The 19,197-nt window shown below is 44.5% G+C and overlaps 1 protein-coding gene across 4 annotated transcripts; it reads left to right on the top strand.

Annotated features, from left to right (window-relative positions):
* The first annotated feature begins 1,224 nt into the window (after window positions 1–1,224).
* Window positions 1,225–19,122, top strand: dhx8 (DEAH (Asp-Glu-Ala-His) box polypeptide 8). 4 transcript variants are annotated; one of them, XM_034570717.1, is made up of 23 exons: window positions 1,225–1,422; window positions 11,266–11,351; window positions 11,450–11,516; window positions 11,604–11,683; window positions 12,101–12,207; window positions 12,322–12,687; window positions 12,875–13,019; window positions 13,327–13,518; window positions 13,603–13,690; window positions 13,778–13,875; window positions 14,285–14,432; window positions 14,938–15,119; window positions 15,261–15,455; window positions 15,547–15,732; window positions 15,898–16,108; window positions 16,240–16,421; window positions 16,586–16,726; window positions 16,874–17,029; window positions 17,127–17,264; window positions 17,450–17,578; window positions 17,704–17,900; window positions 18,052–18,231; window positions 18,607–19,122. In XM_034570717.1, exons 1-23 carry the CDS (start codon window positions 1,314–1,316, stop codon window positions 18,824–18,826), a joined length of 3,603 nt encoding a protein of 1,200 aa, XP_034426608.1. In that variant the 5' UTR covers window positions 1,225–1,313; the 3' UTR covers window positions 18,827–19,122. The 4 variants fall into 4 exon arrangements, with proteins under 4 accessions (XP_034426608.1, XP_034426607.1, XP_034426606.1 ...); XM_034570716.1 differs by lacking the exons at window positions 11,266–11,351; window positions 11,450–11,516; window positions 11,604–11,683; ... (17 more) ...; window positions 18,052–18,231; window positions 18,607–19,122 and adding exons at window positions 1,619–1,704; window positions 1,808–1,880; window positions 2,151–2,242; ... (17 more) ...; window positions 9,096–9,275; window positions 9,360–10,077 and having other exon boundaries at window positions 1,226–1,422; XM_034570715.1 differs by lacking the exons at window positions 11,266–11,351; window positions 11,450–11,516; window positions 11,604–11,683; ... (17 more) ...; window positions 18,052–18,231; window positions 18,607–19,122 and adding exons at window positions 1,619–1,704; window positions 1,808–1,880; window positions 2,151–2,242; ... (17 more) ...; window positions 9,096–9,275; window positions 9,360–10,077 and having other exon boundaries at window positions 1,227–1,422.
* The last annotated feature ends 75 nt before the right edge of the window (window positions 19,123–19,197 follow it).

Genomic DNA, 19,197 nt, shown 5'->3' with positions numbered 1-19,197 from the left:
TGTGCATCCCTGGGGCCATAGTTAGATCTGCACTGTGGGCCCACAGAACATAAAGCATAAAGCATTAAATTAAACTTCTCTCTGTACGCTGCAAAAAAATGTGCAGTGAATGTTTAAACAAAGCCTCGTTCAGTTCATAAAACAAGGAGCCTAACAAGGAGAGACGTATGGGGGGGGGGTGTACGTTTTCACTGTGTGGTAAACTGATATCAGGTGAGCTCAGGTAAAGTGGGACAGCGACTGTAAGAGTGTGTCCAGTCCAACTAAAGTGATTCTCATCAACATGCCAACGGGGAAATCAATATCAAAACAAGCTCCGTTTACATGAACTCCATCTGTGACCCTCTTCTGAAGAAGCGGATCTTTGTGTGTTTTTTACGGGAACTCGTAGTTTTGATTTAAAACCGGTGATGTGATAAAAGAATATTTATGTCTCTACATTCTTCTGCTTCCCTCAAGGTGAATAATATAAATTATGAACTACCGTCATACATTTGTGCAAAGTTATATGTGTATGTAACTTACTGTCAAACAAAAGTCTTTGCTGTTTAGCTTTTTTTTATTGTTTTTATGCTTGAAAGTGCCACACGATCTTAAAATCCTGGCCCACGTTAACAGTCTGTGTAATGCATTACATCCAAGTATCATTTACTTAGGGGAGTATGTACAGTTTTTAGTACATTTAATGTGTATTGCAATATATCAATCAATCAATCAATCAATCAATCAATCAATCAATCTATCTATCTATCTATCTATCTATCTATCTATCTATCTTTCTATCTATCTAATTGCCTTAAAATCTGCATACAAAACTAATTAAAGTGTTTTGGTGCATTTTACGACATTGATTGACTAAAGTAATAATTAGTTTATGGTTTAGTAATTATTTTAAAACAAGTCTCATCAGTTCTGGGTGAGGGGATTTGAACCGTGACCCTAACGACCCCGACTTTGACCTTCCACTCATCAAACCCTGAGTTTATTGGTGTTTTAAATATATTCTAACCCATTTAAACTTGTGCATTTCTTCTCCCACAGTCAAAACAAGTTGATATTTGACAGTAAACATCACAGACTGAGTTTCCTCTTCCTCCAGTTTGTGGTAAACACGCAAACACGTGGACAAACACTGAGGCCACGCTGAAACAGTAACGTTTTAGCGCCATCGTGCGGTGGGGAGGGGCAAAAGAAAACAAAACCCACAGGCCACCCTGACGCACTTCCGTCTAATTTGCGGAAGTGGACGCTCGCCGCATCCAACATGTCTGTCGTCGTTTAGCCGCGCTGAACGACAACAAGCCGCGTGGAGGATGGCGGACGGATCCGTGGACGAGCTCTCGCAGCTCGAGTATTTGTCTCTGGTGTCCAAAGTGTGCACGGAGCTCGACAACCATCTTGGAATCAGCGACAAAGACTTAGGTTCGTGTCCAAGCGAGAAATCTCTAGCTAACTAGCTAGCCCGTGCTAACTAGCCTCCGCTGCTAGCTAGCTTAAAAATCTGTTTATCTGTGTTTTCTCAACAAACCTCGTAACTTCTCAGTCGTTGTTTCCGGTTGTTTTTCCTCAACCTTCAATCTGAACCACTTGTTTAACCCGCGTCCTTCTCTCTTCGCAGCTGAATTTGTCATCAGCCTCGCGGAGAAAGAGCCGAGCTTCGATGGATTCAAAGCTATTCTGCTCCAAAACGGAGCCGAGTTCATGGTAAGTGTGAATATGCACCTTATGTTAGCCAACAGCTAGTATCCGGCTAACTCCACCTGGTAACTAAACCCTGCATCTGCCTCTTCTGATTTGTTTATCTCAGGATTCTCTCATCGGCAACTTGCTCAGGCTCATTCAGACAATGCGACCTCCGACCAAGGCGCCGGCCAGTAAAGGTGAGTTAAAGCTACAGCTGAGTAGAGTTCATGTAGTTCACTATTAAACCTGTTATCAAGGGAAAGAGTCAAAAGTCCCTCTGCTAATTAGAGATGCACTTTATTAAACTGTGATTGAAATGGGTCACGACTTATTTCCACCAAGATACTGAGTAATATCTCTGTTGTTGTTGTTAATCCCATTGCTTCACATCTGTCTTTCTTCTGTTAAATGTTGAGCTGTTGCTTCCTCGTCTAAACTCCTAATTGTGAATTTTCATCCATCTTTAGTCTCTGAGGCGTCGGTCAAGCCGAATACAGAAAAGGATCGAATGAAGGAGTTGTTTCCTGCACTTTGTCGAGCGAACGATCCGGGGCCGAAGGTACGTGGCTCAAGCTCGGCATTTATATGTTATTAATAAGGCACAAACATGTATAAACATGTATGTATTTAAAAAGAGACACTGACTGTTCCCTTGTTGCAAACTTGTGCTGCAGTATATTAATTATAAAACACTTTATTTCATGGCCCCTTTTCAAAACACCCAAGGACACTTACAGTTCATCATATTTAAAGACGAGAATAAGTAAAGTAAAACCAAACGCCAGCATCAATTCAGAGTCACAGACGTCTTACATTACTTTGTATCTTCAGAAAACAATAGATCAATATTCATCTTATATAAACATGTGTGAATTGGCACAAGGGATCCCTACCCCTCCTGTACCAGTGTCATCTTCTCTTGGGTAAAGCTTCTTCAGACTCGTTCTACTCAACTGTCAGAATCTCCCTCAGGTAAGACAACGGGAAGATGGTGGATGAAAGCTGCTTTGTTCCTGATGTTTGTTCTTACTCCTTCAGAAGATTGGAGATGAAGATGATGTGAAAGTGGCAGCTGATGCCATGAAAGAGCTGGAGATGTTTATGCCCAGTGTCAGCGGGGAAGACTCAAAAAGCAGCAAGAGCCGGTAAGATGACTGAAGACATGTGTCATGTCTATATTTTCCAACCCAACCAATATATCCTCTGCCCTTAAGATAATTGTAAGTTCAACAGTTTTCTTTTATGTACTTTGCTCACTTGTTCCATTAGGTCCGAGAAGAGCAGACGCCACAGCCGGAGTCGCAGCAGAGACAGAGACCGACACAGAGATAGGGACAGAGACCGAGATCGGGATAGAGACAGAGACAGAGACAGGAAGAGAAGACATCGTTCTCGATCAAGTTCCAGGTCCAGGTCTCAGTCCAGAGATCACGATCGTCACAGAGAGAGAGACAGGGATAGAGATCAAGGTAAAAGAAAAGACAAATCCACCCGCTGGACTGAGCGTTCACCGAGTCCCAAGAAAGACCAAGACTCTGATCGCTGGAAAGACAAGCACGTGGACCGCCCTCCACCTGAAGAGCCTTCAGTCGGGGACATTTACAACGGCAAAATCACCAGCATCATGCAGTTTGGATGCTTTGTTCAGCTCGAGGGTTTAAGGTCAGTATAATACAACTTTAACCAAACTTCAGTGTTACACCACTGTTATTTTATATATTGTTTTTCTTTGTACAAACAAAAACTTCAGTTCTGGTCTGCGTCATGTCACATTTCCTTGACTATGATTGTAAGGCCGGCACATGGAGCTTTTAAGTAACAGGAGTCTGTTTAATTTGTGATGACGTCAACTGTGTTGTGTGCTTCTCGTGTAGGAAACGATGGGAGGGATTGGTCCACATCTCAGAGCTGCGTCGAGAGGGACGTGTGGCCAACGTGGCTGATGTCGTCAGCAAAGGCCAACGAGTTAAAATCAAGGTGCTCTCGTTCACTGGCTCCAAGACCAGCCTCAGTATGAAGGTAAGAAAAAACATTCAGTAATAATATACAAAGAGAGTTATTCCTTCCATGGTGAGCGTTCCAATTTACTCAATATTTCCTCCTTTCTTTGTCAGGATGTGGATCAGGAGACAGGAGAAGACCTGAACCCCAACAGGAGAAGGAACGTGGGACCAGACGGAAGTGACGAGATCTCCATGAGGAACCCAGACCGGCCGGTCAACGTGAACTTGGGCCACGTCCCTGAACTGGAGCAGGACGACACCCTGGAGCGCAAGAGGCTCACTAAAATCTCTGACCCAGAGAAGTGGGAAATCAAACAGGTCGGGCATCAAACTGTATAGATCTCAGTTAAGAAGCTGCTTAGTTCTTGGTGAAAAACGTTGACTCATCCTCGTTGTCTGCTCTCAGATGATCGCTGCCAATGTGCTGTCCAAAGAAGAGTTCCCTGATTTTGACGACGAGACAGGGATCCTTCCTAAAGTTGATGATGAGGAGGGTAAGAGACGATTATTGAAACATGAATTCAGATGAACTGCGACTGAGTGGGCCGCGTACTGATTAGTTGTGATTGCTCTCATTCAGACGAAGACTTGGAAATTGAGCTGGTTGAAGAAGAACCTCCATTCCTGCGGGGACACACCAAACAAAGCATGGACATGAGCCCAGTCAAGATCGTCAAGGTATATTTCACATCCATGTAGTGTGAATATCAACATATGCTGTGTGTTGCTAAATAAACAAATGATTTATTGAACATTTTAGTGTTTCAACCTTTGGCAAATTAGTCAGTGTTTACTTTATAATTTGAGCAGATGGACATAGTGAGCAACATAACCTGGATGCGGCACAAACACAGAATGACATAAAAAGCATTTATGTAATACTTAATATTTATATTTATTTATGATGTGTTGAAACACGCTCTCAAAGTGACCCCCGTCCTTTTCCTCCGCTGTCCACAGAATCCAGATGGCTCTCTGTCCCAGGCCGCCATGATGCAGAGCGCTCTGGCTAAGGAAAGACGAGAGCTGAAGCAGGCTGCGCGTGAGGCAGAGATGGACTCCATCCCCATGGGGCTGAATAAACACTGGGTGGACCCACTGCCAGACGGTGAGAAATCCATTAGATGTGCACATTAAGTCATTTCTGAGTCACAGATGTTGATGCTGTGGAAAGAACGATAAATCAAACCAATGTTTAGCCCTAAAATCATCTGCTGGCTTGAAATTAGCATGTTAATTATCAGATCTTTTTATCTAAATATCTAGAGTTTTATCTTTGCTTTTGACACTTGAGCGTCGAGTATCAGATTTAATTTAGTCAAGCACCCTCTGTAGGAGGTCTCCTTAATTAAAACCACAGCCCAGTCTGAGTCATGATGCTTCCTCCATGATGGGAGACAATGCCCCTCAGGCTCGCTGGTACTGGAGATGGTTATCTGGCTTCCTGCAGCCTGCTATCTGGCCGGATGGTGAAGTTTTGCCATGGATCAGTGTGCTTGTACGCCCCCCCCTTGGCCCCAGGTGGTCTAAACCAAGGGTGGGCAATATCCTGCCATAACCACGCAGAAATGGCCGTGAGTTTTTAGGTAGAGTTGTAAATATAAGCAGAGTTTTCTCATTATCAAGATCTCTTTTACTCCTCTTCACAGTCGACGGTAGGCAGATTGCAGCCAACATGAGAGGCATCGGCATGATGCCCAACGACATCCCAGAGTGGAAGAAACACGCCTTTGGGGGCAACAAGGCCTCTTATGGAAAGAAGACCGCACTCTCCATCCTGGAGCAGAGGGAAAGTCTGCCCATCTACAAGCTGAAGGAGCAGCTCATTCAGGTTCGTCACCGTTTAGAAACAGAAACCAAATGGAGACATTCGGATGTTATTTTAGTGATTCTGTTCCAGCTCTACCTTTAACCATCTCACTTTTATTCCAGTGTAAACAAAGATAAAACCGTTCTAGTACCATTTTGTAACTTCCTGTCTTCCTGTAAATCTGTTCAGGCTGTTCATGACAACCAGATCCTGATTGTGATCGGAGAGACGGGATCCGGTAAGACCACACAGATCACCCAGTACCTGGCAGAGGCCGGTTACACCACCCGCGGGAAGATTGGCTGCACGCAGCCCCGTCGTGTGGCCGCCATGTCGGTGGCAAAGAGAGTCTCAGAGGAATATGGTTGTTGTCTTGGACAAGAGGTGAGTGACCCACCCCCTGAGACCTTGTTCTTTCTATTGTTAATGTCATTTAAAGACAATCTGTGAATTCAAACAACACGATGCTGTGAACATGTGTTAAACCTTTCCATCTTGTTTTTCTAGGTGGGTTACACCATCCGGTTTGAGGACTGCACCAGCCCTGAGACGGTGATCAAGTACATGACGGACGGTATGCTGTTGAGAGAGTGTTTGATCGACTCCGAACTGGGGCAGTACGCCATTATCATGTTGGATGAAGCTCACGAGAGGACGATCCACACTGATGTTCTCTTCGGCCTCCTGAAGAAGGTGAGCAAGAAGAGCACAAGCTCACACATTCACCTTCTGAGGGAAACTGTGAGGAGATGCTGAGTGTCCTCGTTCTGTTTTCAGACTGTACAGAAACGCACGGACATGAAGCTGATCGTTACGTCAGCTACACTGGACGCTGTGAAGTTCTCTCAGTATTTCTATGAAGCTCCAATCTTCACCATCCCAGGCAGAACGTATCCAGTGGAGGTGCTTTACACCAAAGAGCCGGAGACAGACTACCTGGATGCCAGTCTCATCACCGTCATGCAGATCCATCTGACTGAACCTCCAGGTATGAATCTAAAATCTTGAAAGCACACAAATCTCTCTCTCTTTCTCTGTTGTGTTCTTACATCATCATCCTCTGTCTCCTTCGTCTGCGTCCAGGTGACGTCCTGGTGTTTCTGACGGGACAGGAGGAGATCGACACGGCCTGTGAGATCCTGTACGAGCGGATGAAGTCGCTGGGGCCGGATGTGCCTGAGCTGATTATTCTGCCCGTTTACTCGGCCCTGCCCAGCGAGATGCAGACCAGGATCTTTGACCCGGCACCACCAGGCAGCAGAAAGGTTCCTTCATTCAATGCTTCTTTCAAACATATGGAAAATATATCCGATATGTTCCTGTTACAAATTTGTACTTCACATAAACTGGCACAATTCAGTATCTGCATTCAATTATGGTTTTGACGTTTGAAGCATGCTGGTTCAAAAACATACTGGGTTTAGATCTTATGTTATTCTCTGCTTTGTATTCAATCCATGTTCTTTGATTATGGTTTATCCTTTTATTGCATTAGATCTTCAGCTGACCTAAGATTTAATGTTTTTGGGGTCGTTGACTTTGCTTTTTCTTTAGTTTTTACAAAATCCACTTTATTCAGAACTACCTGGTCAAATGTAACAAGAGAAACTTCAGTCTGAGTTTGATCAGAATCAGAATCAGAAGTATTTATTGCCAAGTAGGTTTACACCTACCTGGAATTTGCCTTGGTATAGGTGATCGACAGTGATGTTGACACAGATGACATCTAACTTTGTGTATTTGTTTCACTTTACTTTCTGTAGGTGGTCATTGCCACAAACATCGCAGAGACGTCTCTGACCATCGATGGGATTTACTATGTGGTCGACCCCGGCTTTGTCAAGCAAAAAGTCTACAACTCCAAGACTGGTATCGACCAGCTTGTGGTGACTCCCATCTCACAGGTACAACATCTCAAAAGATGACCACGATACTGCAAATATTTAATATTAAACAATTAATACAATAAAGTAGCGAGGTCTGGTTGATTTATATTTGTTTTGTCTTGTCACCGTTAGGCCCAGGCCAAGCAGAGGGCGGGTCGAGCCGGCAGAACGGGCCCAGGGAAAACGTACAGGCTCTACACAGAGAGAGCCTACAGAGATGAGATGCTGACGACCAACGTGCCTGAGATCCAGAGAACCAACTTGGCCAGCACGGTGCTGTCTCTGAAGGTGAACCAACATGCTGGGCTCCTGTCTTATCCTGCACATAGTCAACATGATGCAACCTTTATACCCTTTTACCTTAAAATAGCAGCTTCAGAGATAGTTGAGCTTGAATGGTGATGTTTCAGAGACTGTGAACATGGAGGATGTTTCCTCTTTCACTCCCTGAACGTCTGTTCTCTGTAACTTTGGTGAGTGGGTTCGATCTCCTGTGAGAAGAACTGACAGAGTCACAGCTTCAACTGTCACAATCAGCTCCAGTGGGTTGAAGACTAAAGCTGAACTGTAGATCAGTCACAAAGAATTAGAAGTTATTAAAAACCAGAGTTTATCTCCAAGAATGAATCGCCTTGTGTGGCTGCAGGGGGCGCTGTTACTCTGTACAGGCAGTGTTGCTGTAAAAGGAAACAAGTGGTTAGTCTGTATTTGTAGATCACAGTGTTCACGACCACTTGGTGTCCTTCTGTCCCATATTTTAGAAAGATTCTACATGAGATGCATTTAAATGAAAGTGTATGTATTTAATGTTAAAGTTTATGTATTAGAAATATGCAACTTCCTAGACCTTGAAGGTAAATATCTTTAATTTAAATCCATTGGTATCTCCTCTGTTTGTGTCTCCTCCACCAGGCCATGGGCATCAATGACCTCCTGTCCTTCGACTTCATGGACGCTCCCCCCATGGAGACTCTGATCACAGCCATGGAGCAGCTCTACACTCTGGGAGCTCTGGACGATGAAGGTTTACTCACCAGACTCGGCAGAAGGGTGAGGAGTGAAATCATTAGTTTTTTCACCTCAGGATAAAATATGAAGTGGTTGATTTACATCAGATCACGTTTATAGTCAGTATGTGGTAATGTCTCGTCCTCTCACGTTACTCCAATTATATTTATGTCATTTTCTCCGCCTGTCCTCTAGATGGCTGAGTTTCCTCTGGAGCCGATGCTGTGTAAGATGTTGATCATGTCTGTGCATCTGGGCTGCAGTGAGGAGATGCTCACCATCGTGTCCATGCTGTCTGTGCAGAATGTCTTCTATCGGCCAAAGGTACGCTCAGCACTAAACTTAGAGATTTGAAATGACTGGATACAGATAGAGAACTAATTTAGGACCAGGTCAAAAATGTATGATTGATTTTTTTTTTTTTAAAGGACAAACAAGCCCTGGCCGACCAGAAGAAGGCAAAGTTCCACCAACCTGAGGGAGACCACCTGACTCTGCTCGCTGTCTACAACTCCTGGAAGAACAACAAGTTCTCCAACCCCTGGTGTTACGAGAACTTCATCCAGGCCCGCTCCCTGCGCCGAGCCCAGGACATCCGCAAACAGATGCTGGGTATCATGGACAGGTAGGATGGCGTCCTTATAGAACATAACAATTTGAATACAACCTTGTGGATTTCTCATGAACACGCTCTCCTCTCCTCAGGCATAAGCTTGATGTGGTGTCTTGTGGAAAAGCCACGGTCCGAGTCCAGAAAGCCATCTGCAGTGGTTTCTTCAGGAACGCGGCCAAAAAGGATCCTCAGGAGGGCTACAGAACGCTGATAGACCAGCAAGTCGTGTACATTCACCCCTCCAGTGCTCTGTTCAACCGCCAGCCTGAGTGGTACGACAGCACCTCACTGATATCAGTCTTTTCTTCTTATTGTGTAAAATAGGTCTTCTAACTTCCTCTCATTGTTCCCCGCAGGGTCGTCTACCACGAGTTGGTGTTGACCACCAAGGAGTACATGCGAGAGGTGACCACCATCGACCCCCGCTGGCTGGTGGAGTTCTCTCCGGCCTTCTTCAAAGTGTCCGACCCCACGCGCCTCAGCAAGCAGAAGAAACAGCAACGTCTGGAGCCGCTGTACAATCGCTACGAGGAGCCCAACGCCTGGAGGATCTCCCGCGCCTTCAGACGCCGTTGATGCGTTTGTGATGTCACGAATACTGACGACCTGTACTTTGTCCTGCGTCATGTGATCAGAGCCTGTAGATTGAAGTCTGCGTCATCACCACTTTAAACAGTGTAGTCACTCCTCCTTTTTGAATTTGTACAAACGGCGGTTTCTAACATGTCAGAGTTTGTGTCATTATCTTAGAAAAGCCATAGCTCTTTACTTGTTCTAGCTCTAATCTAGAAAAGCAGGAATACGGTGAATCTTCTTGGAGGAGATTCTCCCAAACAATGGACTATTTATTTTAACGCTGTACGTGATTGGACGTTAAGTATAAACCAGGACCTGATCAAATCTTAATGGGTCCTTAATGTTTCAGGACTGGAGTCAGACCAAAAGGACGGAACGTATATATTTGATAGATTTTGTTATTACAGGGACGACTGTCCACTCACTTGTCTGTGTATCAGAGATACTCACCAGTGAAACTGTGAACATGTGTCCTCATTAAACACCTTTTTTAAATCACTTGGATTGTCTTGTGAACTTTAATAAATGGAAATGTATTTACAGAAAGATTTCACTGTTTGATTTTTTTTTTTGGCTGTTATTTACCCAAACGTGTACTTACAAAAACACAGCTGCTCAGAATCCTCTTTATCTGGTGGTAATAGATTTGAAGGTCTTTGTGAACATAGTAAAATATTAAATGTGCCTTATTGGCCATAACAAATCAGAAATCTGAATCAGAAATACTTTATTGGTCCCAGGGGGAATTTGTGTTTGTTATAGTAGCTCCATGCAAGAGTAGAAATATAAGATTACAGAGATTTAAAAATTATAAATATATAAAATATGTGTAACGGAAACCTGTTAAACCTGTTTTACTCATGACTGGTCCAAAAGATGATGGAGGGAAAACCGGGACTTTGATTTTCACCAATTCAGTGAAATCATAACTTTTCCACTTGAACTTCACTCAATTCAATGACCCGCCGATTAAGTAAAAGTAATAATACAACGTTCTTAAACTACCATGTTGCTCATAAGAGCATCTAAGTTTTATAAAAGTACAGTAAAGAAGGTGCTAAAGTATCAAAACCAAAACATTTGAACATGTTCTTGTCACTTAAAGTCTCTTCTCTTGGTTGAATTACATTTGTACTTGTTTTTATTTTTATATTGTATGAAAGGTGCCATACAAAGTTTATTATTATTAGATTATAGAAAAGAGTGAAATAAAAAAACAGATTAATGTGAAGTTAAAGTTTTTTAAATGACAGTTTTGTTGTAATGTGTAAACTATCCCCTTGTTGTCTGCCTGTGGACCGGGAGGGGGCAGCAGCAGCAGCAGCAGCAATGAAACCCGTCGCTGTAAGCACAAACTTCAGAAGGAGAAGAAGAAGCGCTTCCGGTTGTAGTCAAAACAAGCAGGGAAAAAAAAAATGTCCGCTTCAGACGAAATCAAACGTCTGGAATATTTGTCTCTGGTGTCGAAGGTCTGCACGGAGCTGGAGAATCACCTGGAGATAAGCGAGAAGGATTTAGGTAAAGTTACGATGCGTGACACCGTTTGCCCCCCCCCCCCCCTCCCCCTCTGCTGCGCTAGCTAGCTCCCCGATGCTAACAGAAACAGGTGATGGGGGGGAGGTTAGCATCACCTGTGTGTAGCATTAGCTTTGTGTAAGCTGAGCACCAGTTGCTGTGTTTTCGCAGCTGAATTCGTCATCAGCCTCGCGGAGACGCACCCGACGTTCGAGGCGTTCAAAGCGGTTCTGACACAAAATGGAGCCGATTTCACGGTGAGTGTCCAACGAACCCCACGAGGACACGGTTTGTTGACATTGTGCACATGTTGTTGTTGTTGTTGTCCCCTTAACTCACGTGACGTCTCTTGCAGGACACACTCATTGGAAATGTCCTGCGACTTATCAACACTATGCGTCCCTCGCCTTCTACAAGCAAAGGTACAAACACCTTGTCACACGCTGGTAGTTAAAAGTGTGAGTTTGTCATGTGTTGATCTGCTGTGACATGATGTTCTCTGCCCCCAGACGTGAAGCCACCGAGTGAGCAGGACAAGCTGAAGGATAAATATCCTGCTTTGTGTCAACCTGATGATCCCATGTGGATGGTAAGGAAAGTTATTCTGCTCTGGTTCTCATGTGGATCTTTGTATCTCATAAAGTAAAGCAGTGTCAGGAGTGTTGGGGCCTTTGCATGTGTCTCTGTGGGTTTTCTCTCGGTGCTACTCCGTCCTTCCACAGGCCAAAGACGTGCAGATTGAGTTTTTGGTTAATTGGCCCCGTTCAGACCTGATATAGTAACATACCTTCAGGTCTGAATGCACTGAAATGCATCTGCAGTGTTTCCCTGAGATCCGATCAATCAAAACCACGTTCGCAGGGGGTCTGGGACGCTTGTGACCACGTTCGTTTCTCTGTGTGATTGAAATGCATCCTGAGTATGAATAGAATAGAGAGGCTACTGTAGTTTGTATTGTTTCTGTAAGTCATTGTGCTGCTGTCACTAACTTTCACTTTTCCACTAGCCCCCCACTGCTCACGTCCATAGAGATGATGAGCAGGTGGCCGCAGCAGCCATGAAGGAGCTGGAGATGCTTATGCCTAATGTTTGTGGGACGAGCTCTGACAGCAGGTAATTTAAACAAGAGACCAATTGATGATCTAGGTTATGTATTGTTTATAACCACTGTCAACATTTAGAATATAAACTGTTCCTTTTCTTTTCTCATTTGCCCTCCTGCGACAGAGGTCGAGATGCAGACAGAGAAAGCGGACGCAAGCGAAGTCGATCTCGCTCCAGATCAAGAGATCGTGTCGAAGAAACAAACCACAAGCGGAAAAGGAAACGTCCGTCTCGCTGGAGCGACCATCCGCCGACCCCGGAGAGAGACAAAGACAACAACAACACTAACAAGAAAGAAGTGGAGCAGCAGCAGCAGCAGCAGCAGCAGCAGCAGGAGAAGGAGGAGAAGGAGAAGGAGAAGGAGGAACGCTGGAACAATAGACCCGTGGACAAGCCTCTGTCAGACGAGCCTGTGGTGGGAGACATCTACAACGGCAAAATTAGCAGCCTGTTGCAGTTTGGTTGTTTTGTGCAGCTGGAGGGTCTCAGGTCAGTCGTGGCCTCTTCACAGAAAACCTTTCTTTTTTGTTCACTGTTCAGAATTATCACTTTTTCCTGACCCTTGTTGATTTAATTTAATCTTTATTTAAAATGTATTTCTGTGTGACACTGCTGTTAGACCACTCACGCCGAAGACGAATCCCCCTTATTGTACTGTCCCTTTTATCGTCTGCAGGAAACGCTGGGAGGGTCTCGTGCACATCTCAGAGTTGCGTAAAGAAGGACGTATTGCAAACGTGGCCGATGTGGTCACCAGAGCCCAAAAGGTGAAGGTGAAGGTTCTATCCTTCACAGGAAGCAAAACCAGCCTGAGCATGAAGGTGAGACCACTGCATCATCTTTTAATCTCCAACTAGCGACAAAGTTTCCAGTTGATTTTAAAGTTTAGAAGATGGTACTCATTTTCTGGAAAAAGGAAAATATATATATGTGTGTGTGTGTGTGTAGTTGTTTTAATTCATGCATTATACTTAGGTCACATTTTAATTCTCTGTAATTCAGCTAAAGACAACTTGTCTCACATTGTGTATATTTGTCTGATAAAACAACTTGTTCATCTTTTAAAAACCATTATGTCAAACAGATGCAAACATTTATTATAAGCTGTATCATGGTTATTGTGTCCAGGATGTTGACCAGGAGACGGGGGAGGACCTGAATCCCAACAGAAGACGGAACCTGGACACTGGAGTGAGTAACGAAACCATGAGGAATCCCGATCGCCCCACAGAGGCCAATCTGATCGAAATCGAGGACAAGCCAACGGAACACAAGCGGCTCGCCAAGATAACTGACCTGGAAAAGTGGGAGATTAAACAGGTGCTCATCAAACTCACTCAATACTTTTTTAATGGTGATATCTTCGGTTATTTAACCGTTTAGTAAATGTTCTCCTGTTCTCAGATGATTGCAGCCAATGTGCTTCCTAAAGAAGAGTTCCCAGAATTTGACGAGGAGACGGGAATCCTTCCCAAAATAGACGAGGATGAAGGTAAAATTCTACACTTTGTTCACAAGATTGTTCAAAATCAAAAGTTTCACTGCATAATAATAATAATAATAATGATTCCCATCACAGATCAAGATGTAGAGATCGACCTGGTTGAAGAGGAGCCACCGTTTCTAAAGGGACAGACAAAGTGGACCTTGAACATGAGCCCAGTCAAAATAGTGAAGGTAAATATCCAGACTCCGGGAAGTCGTGTGTGGTGTTGGTACATTTATGCTAATAATAATAATAATAATAAGACAGCTCTGCTCTCTTTTCTAACCTGACAACCATAACAATGCCACAATGATATCATCATTACTTCTATACATTGTTAGTAGCGTACAGCTGTTAAAATACATTTTATACGTTTTTATTTCTTTTAATGCGCTGGTATCAGTTTGGTGCTCGTTATTGGCAGATACACAAAGTCTGGGTACATTTCCATGATTTAGAGGTTTTGCATTAAACAAAGTAAAGTAAATTGGAAACCTGAAAGTATAATTGGACCTTTAAAGTCTTGCTGGAAATACTGATGCAGTTTGACAAATGTTTCTCTACATTCACACCAACATCTGGCCTCATTTTGTCCGTTAGAATCCGGACGGCTCCCTCTCCCAAGCAGCCATGATGCAGAGCGCTCTGTCTAAAGAGAGACGAGAGCTGAAGCAGGCGGCTCGAGCAGCCGAGATGGACTGTATCCCCACTGGTCTCCACAAGAACTGGATCGACCCCATGCCCGATTGTAAGAAACAAGACAACACGTTTTTTTTAAAGATCCAGCAGATACTGAAATAATCTGTAGATTTAAATATGACACGGACACTGACGGTGTGATTTCTTCAAACAGAAAATTATTATGAAACCAAATCAATCAATGTCGTGTCAGCGATTTTGAAATTGGAGGAACAAAATGAGTCTGTCCAGGCCCATTACACTGTTACACTGTTACCATGCCGCGGCTGGAGATGCTTATCTAGCTTCCCTATGAGTTTATTCTTGCACACTCACAGACCTAATGCACTGGGACTCTGTCTCCCATGAGCCTGAGGGGATATCGGAGGCTTTCCAAGTTCCTTCCAGCTGGTCACTTCTACCTCTGACTCATAGTTTAATACACAAAGATCCAGTTGGGAAGTTGATTATCGTGGCAGTTCATCTTAATTCAGCCAAATGGTAGATTGCAGGAGGTTGAGATGGATCTTGCCGGAACTCGACGTCTCCCGACTCACTGTTTCTCTCCTGTGAAGATGAAGGAAGGCAGATCGCCGCCAACATGAGGGGCATCGGCGTGATGCCTGTTGACGTCCCGGCGTGGAAACGATACGCCTGCGGGGGGAACCAGGTTTCTTACGGCAAGAAGACGGAGCTCTCCATCCTGCAGCAGAGAGAGAGTTTACCTATTTTCAAACTCAAGGAACAGCTCATTCAGGTGAGAGTGTATTCAGTGATTTATTTGGAGAATTTCAATTGGGAAATGATTGTGAAACCAATAAAAGTTATACATCTACCCAGTGGCACCATTATCAACAATACCTCTAACGCCTCATTCATTCATTCCTTCTCTTGACAGGCTGTCCACGACAACCAGATGTTGATTGTTGTTGGAGAAACTGGGTCCGGTAAGACCACACAGATCACCCAGTACCTGGCAGAGGTCGGCTACACCACTCGGGGGAAGATTGGTTGTACGCAGCCCCGTCGAGTAGCCGCCATGTCGGTGGCCAAGAGAGTCTCTGAGGAGTACGGCTGCCGTTTAGGCCAAGAGGTCCGTGATCGTAGACTTTATCCTCTGTAGCATCTGTTTCAAATTAGAGTTCAATCAGCTTGCCTCACATTTCTTTTTACCATCATGTTAGGTTGGTTACACCATTCGTTTCGAGGACTGCACCAGCACAGAGACGGTGATCAAGTACATGACCCACGGGATGCTGCAGAGGGAGTGTCTGGTGGACCCGGACATGAGCCAGTATTCCCTCATCATGCTTGACGAGGCCCACGAGAGAACAATCCACACCGACGTCTTATTTGGCCTCCTCAAGAAGGTGATTTACCACTGTTACAAACCATGTACTATATATTTATAAGGAGACATATACTTCTGCGGTATTGTGATGATTATGAGGCTAGTGAACATTGGAGCATTTTCAAGTAATAACCCAAATAAAAATCATAAACCTGAACGTCCTCTCTCTCTCTTTCTCTTCTAGACGATGCAGAAACGCAAAGACCTGAAGCTTATCGTCTCCTCTGCAACACTGGACGCCGTCAAATTCTCCCAGTATTTCTTTGAAGCTCCCATCTTCACCATCCCGGGAAGAGCTTTCCCAGTGGAGGTTCTCTACACCAAAGAGCCTGAGACCGACTACCTGGATGCCAGTCTCATCACCGTCATGCAGATCCATTTAACTGAGCCTCCAGGTGTGTTTGCTGAAAACTGGATTCCCTAAACCACGTTGAATTTAAGTTCACTGTTGTCCCGGAGACATATTTTGAGGTATTTGAACCATCGTGATGTTTAGAACAACCTTTCTTCCTCTTCTGTCGCTCAGGTGACGTCCTGGTGTTTCTGACGGGACAGGAGGAGATCGACACGGCCTGTGAGATCCTGTACGATCGGATGAAGTCGCTGGGGCCAAATGTTCCTGAGCTGATTATTCTGCCGGTTTATTCGGCCCTGCCCAGCGAGATGCAGACCAGAATCTTTGACCCGGCACCAGCAGGCAGCAGAAAGGTATCGGGCTGGATCAAATTCTTTAAATCCAGTTTATTAAGTGCTAAAATTACACTTATCTACTTTATATATAATAATAAGTGAGACTTATCACTACAACTTTCTTTTTTCAAATGTAGCTGACTAAAAACTCTCTCACTTGTATTTCTTTTGGCTACAACCAGGTCATCATTGCCACTAATATCGCCGAGACGTCTCTGACTATCGATGGAATCTACTACGTGGTGGATCCTGGTTTCGTCAAGCAGATCGTGTATAACTCAAAGACCGGCATCGACCAACTGCTGGTGACTCCCATATCACAGGTCATTGAATTTAACGCAGTCCTCATCGTTAGGAAGTTGAGCATTTCATACTTGGTAACCTTAGTGGTTTATATTCTACGCTGAACATCTGAAAAAGCAGCATTGGAAGTGAACCTGATGTGTGGATGAACTTTCTTCTTGTTCTAGGCCCAGGCCAAGCAGCGGGCGGGTCGAGCCGGCAGAACGGGCCCAGGGAAGTGTTACAGGCTCTACACAGAGAGAGCCTACAGAGATGAGATGCTGACGACCAACGTGCCTGAGATCCAGAGAACCAGTCTGGCCAGCACGGTGCTGTCTCTGAAGGTGATGTAGATTAGGTAACGCCGCCATGAATCAGTCTTTCACGAAGCTGCTAGAGAAATGTAATCATGTTTTCTTTCCTCCTCACTCACCGCCACAGGCCATGGGTATAAACGACCTTCTGGCCTTCGACTTCATGGACGCTCCCCCCATGGAGACTCTGATCATAGCCATGGAGCAGCTCTACACTCTGGGCGCTCTGGACGATGAAGGTTTACTCACCCGGCTCGGTAGAAGGGTGAGGAGTGATTTTTATTCTGTGGTTTCCTGCAGGAGGAAATATGAAGTGGATAAATATTTATCAGATGAAAAAACATGATTCAGGACTAAGGCGGACGCTGTGATTCTTCAACACTTCAAAAGGAAATATATGGTTTTGATTAAATGTTAAACGCGTCACACGCTCTTGTGTCTGTGCTTCAGATGGCCGAGTTCCCTCTGGAGCCGATGCTGTGTAAGATGTTGATCATGTCCGTGCATCTGGCGTGCAGCGAAGAGATGCTCACCATCGTGTCCATGCTGTCTGTTCAGAACATCTTCTACAGACCAAAGGTTTGTAGAATCAGTCCTCGTCACATCAGATTTACTTCTACAGCATTCATGTGCGTGTGGTTGTTTTATGACTCTGTTAAACAAACGTCAGACTCAAAAACTAAACTCCATCCTTCCGTCTGTAGGACAAACAGGCGCAGGCCGACCAGAGGAAGACGAAGTTCTTCCAGGCGGAGGGAGACCACCTCACGCTGCTGTCTGTCTACAACTCCTGGAAGAACAACAAGTTCTCCAACCCTTGGTGTTTCGAGAACTTCATCCAGGCCCGCTCTTTGAAGAGAGCTCAGGACATTCGGAAGCAGATGCTGAGCATCATGGACAGGTAGTGTAAATCCTTTAATTAGATTTACTCACTGTGTATTTCAGTGTTTGTTAAACTGACGTATTTTAACCTCAATCAAACATCCTCTGTGCATGAATTCTTATTTATATGTGTAGTTGAAAATGTGTAAATAAGATGAAATATTTCCCAGGCACATGCTGGACGTGGTGTCTTGTGGGAAAAGCACCATGCGGGTCCAGAAAGCTATTTGCAGTGGTTACTTCAGGAACTCGGCCCGGAAGCACCCGCAGGACGGCTACCGCACCCTGATTGACCAGCAGGTGGTGTACCTCCACCCCTCCAGCACTCTGTTCAACCGCCAACCCGAGTGGTGAGTCCTCGCTGGACACTGCACGGGACATTCTCATCTGACTCTGTTGAAATGTTGTCATTTTGGAAAATGATTTAAAACCTGTAAAACTTACATTTGCATGGTTTTATGTTTCTTTCATTATTATTAATTAATTAACTCACGAGTCTTCAGGCAAAAGTGTAAAATACTGTTATTTGCTGCAGTATAGGTCATAAACCCTCCTCCTCCTCCATGTTAGCAGATTGGAAACTAAAATGTCAAAGTGCACTTTGAATAAACTTATGTTGAAGATATATTTTTGTTAAGTTTGGTTTGAATTAATTAGTTGATGCTGTTAAAACCCGTCATGATTGATCTCTAACTGTATTTCTTGTCCTCTCTCTCTTTCCTCAGGCTGGTGTATCATGAGTTGGTGCTGACCACTAAGGAGTACATGCGGGAGGTGACCACCATCGACCCGCGCTGGCTGGTGGAGTTCGCCCCGGCGTTCTTCAGAGTCGCCGACCCAACGCGCCTCAGTCGACAGAAGCGGCTGCAAAAGCTGGAGCCTCTGTACAACCGCTACGAGGAGCCCAACGCCTGGAGGATCTCCCGCGCCTTCAGACGCCGCTGAGGACTGTCGGTCTAAGACCGGGCGGACGTGCTGTGAACAGACTGAGCCAGTTAAAGGCTGAAAAAGACACTTTAACTTCATGTTTTAATTTTGCTTTGTCGAGACTAAACCATGGTTATTGACTTGTATAATACTTTTTACAGTATGTGGTCCTAACTGTCTCATCATCGGGTGTTGACACGTGACCTGGTCGACATTTTCTACGTTGTTTTCTATTGATTTAATTTTCTTTTTATCAATTTGTAATCTCATGTAGGTTTCTCCATCATCACAGATAAACACTGGATGCACTTTTATCTGCTGCCACGTCTCATTTTACTCCGAGTTACTGAAAGGATTGTCATGAAGTTGTGTAGAGGGGGCGGGGCATC

Source organism: Hippoglossus hippoglossus, chromosome 19 (assembly GCF_009819705.1).
Source record: "Hippoglossus hippoglossus isolate fHipHip1 chromosome 19, fHipHip1.pri, whole genome shotgun sequence".
Taxonomy (NCBI): domain Eukaryota; kingdom Metazoa; phylum Chordata; class Actinopteri; order Pleuronectiformes; family Pleuronectidae; genus Hippoglossus; species Hippoglossus hippoglossus.
The sequence above is the reverse complement of the archived record's forward strand: the minus strand, read 5'-3'. Positions and strand labels throughout refer to the sequence as shown.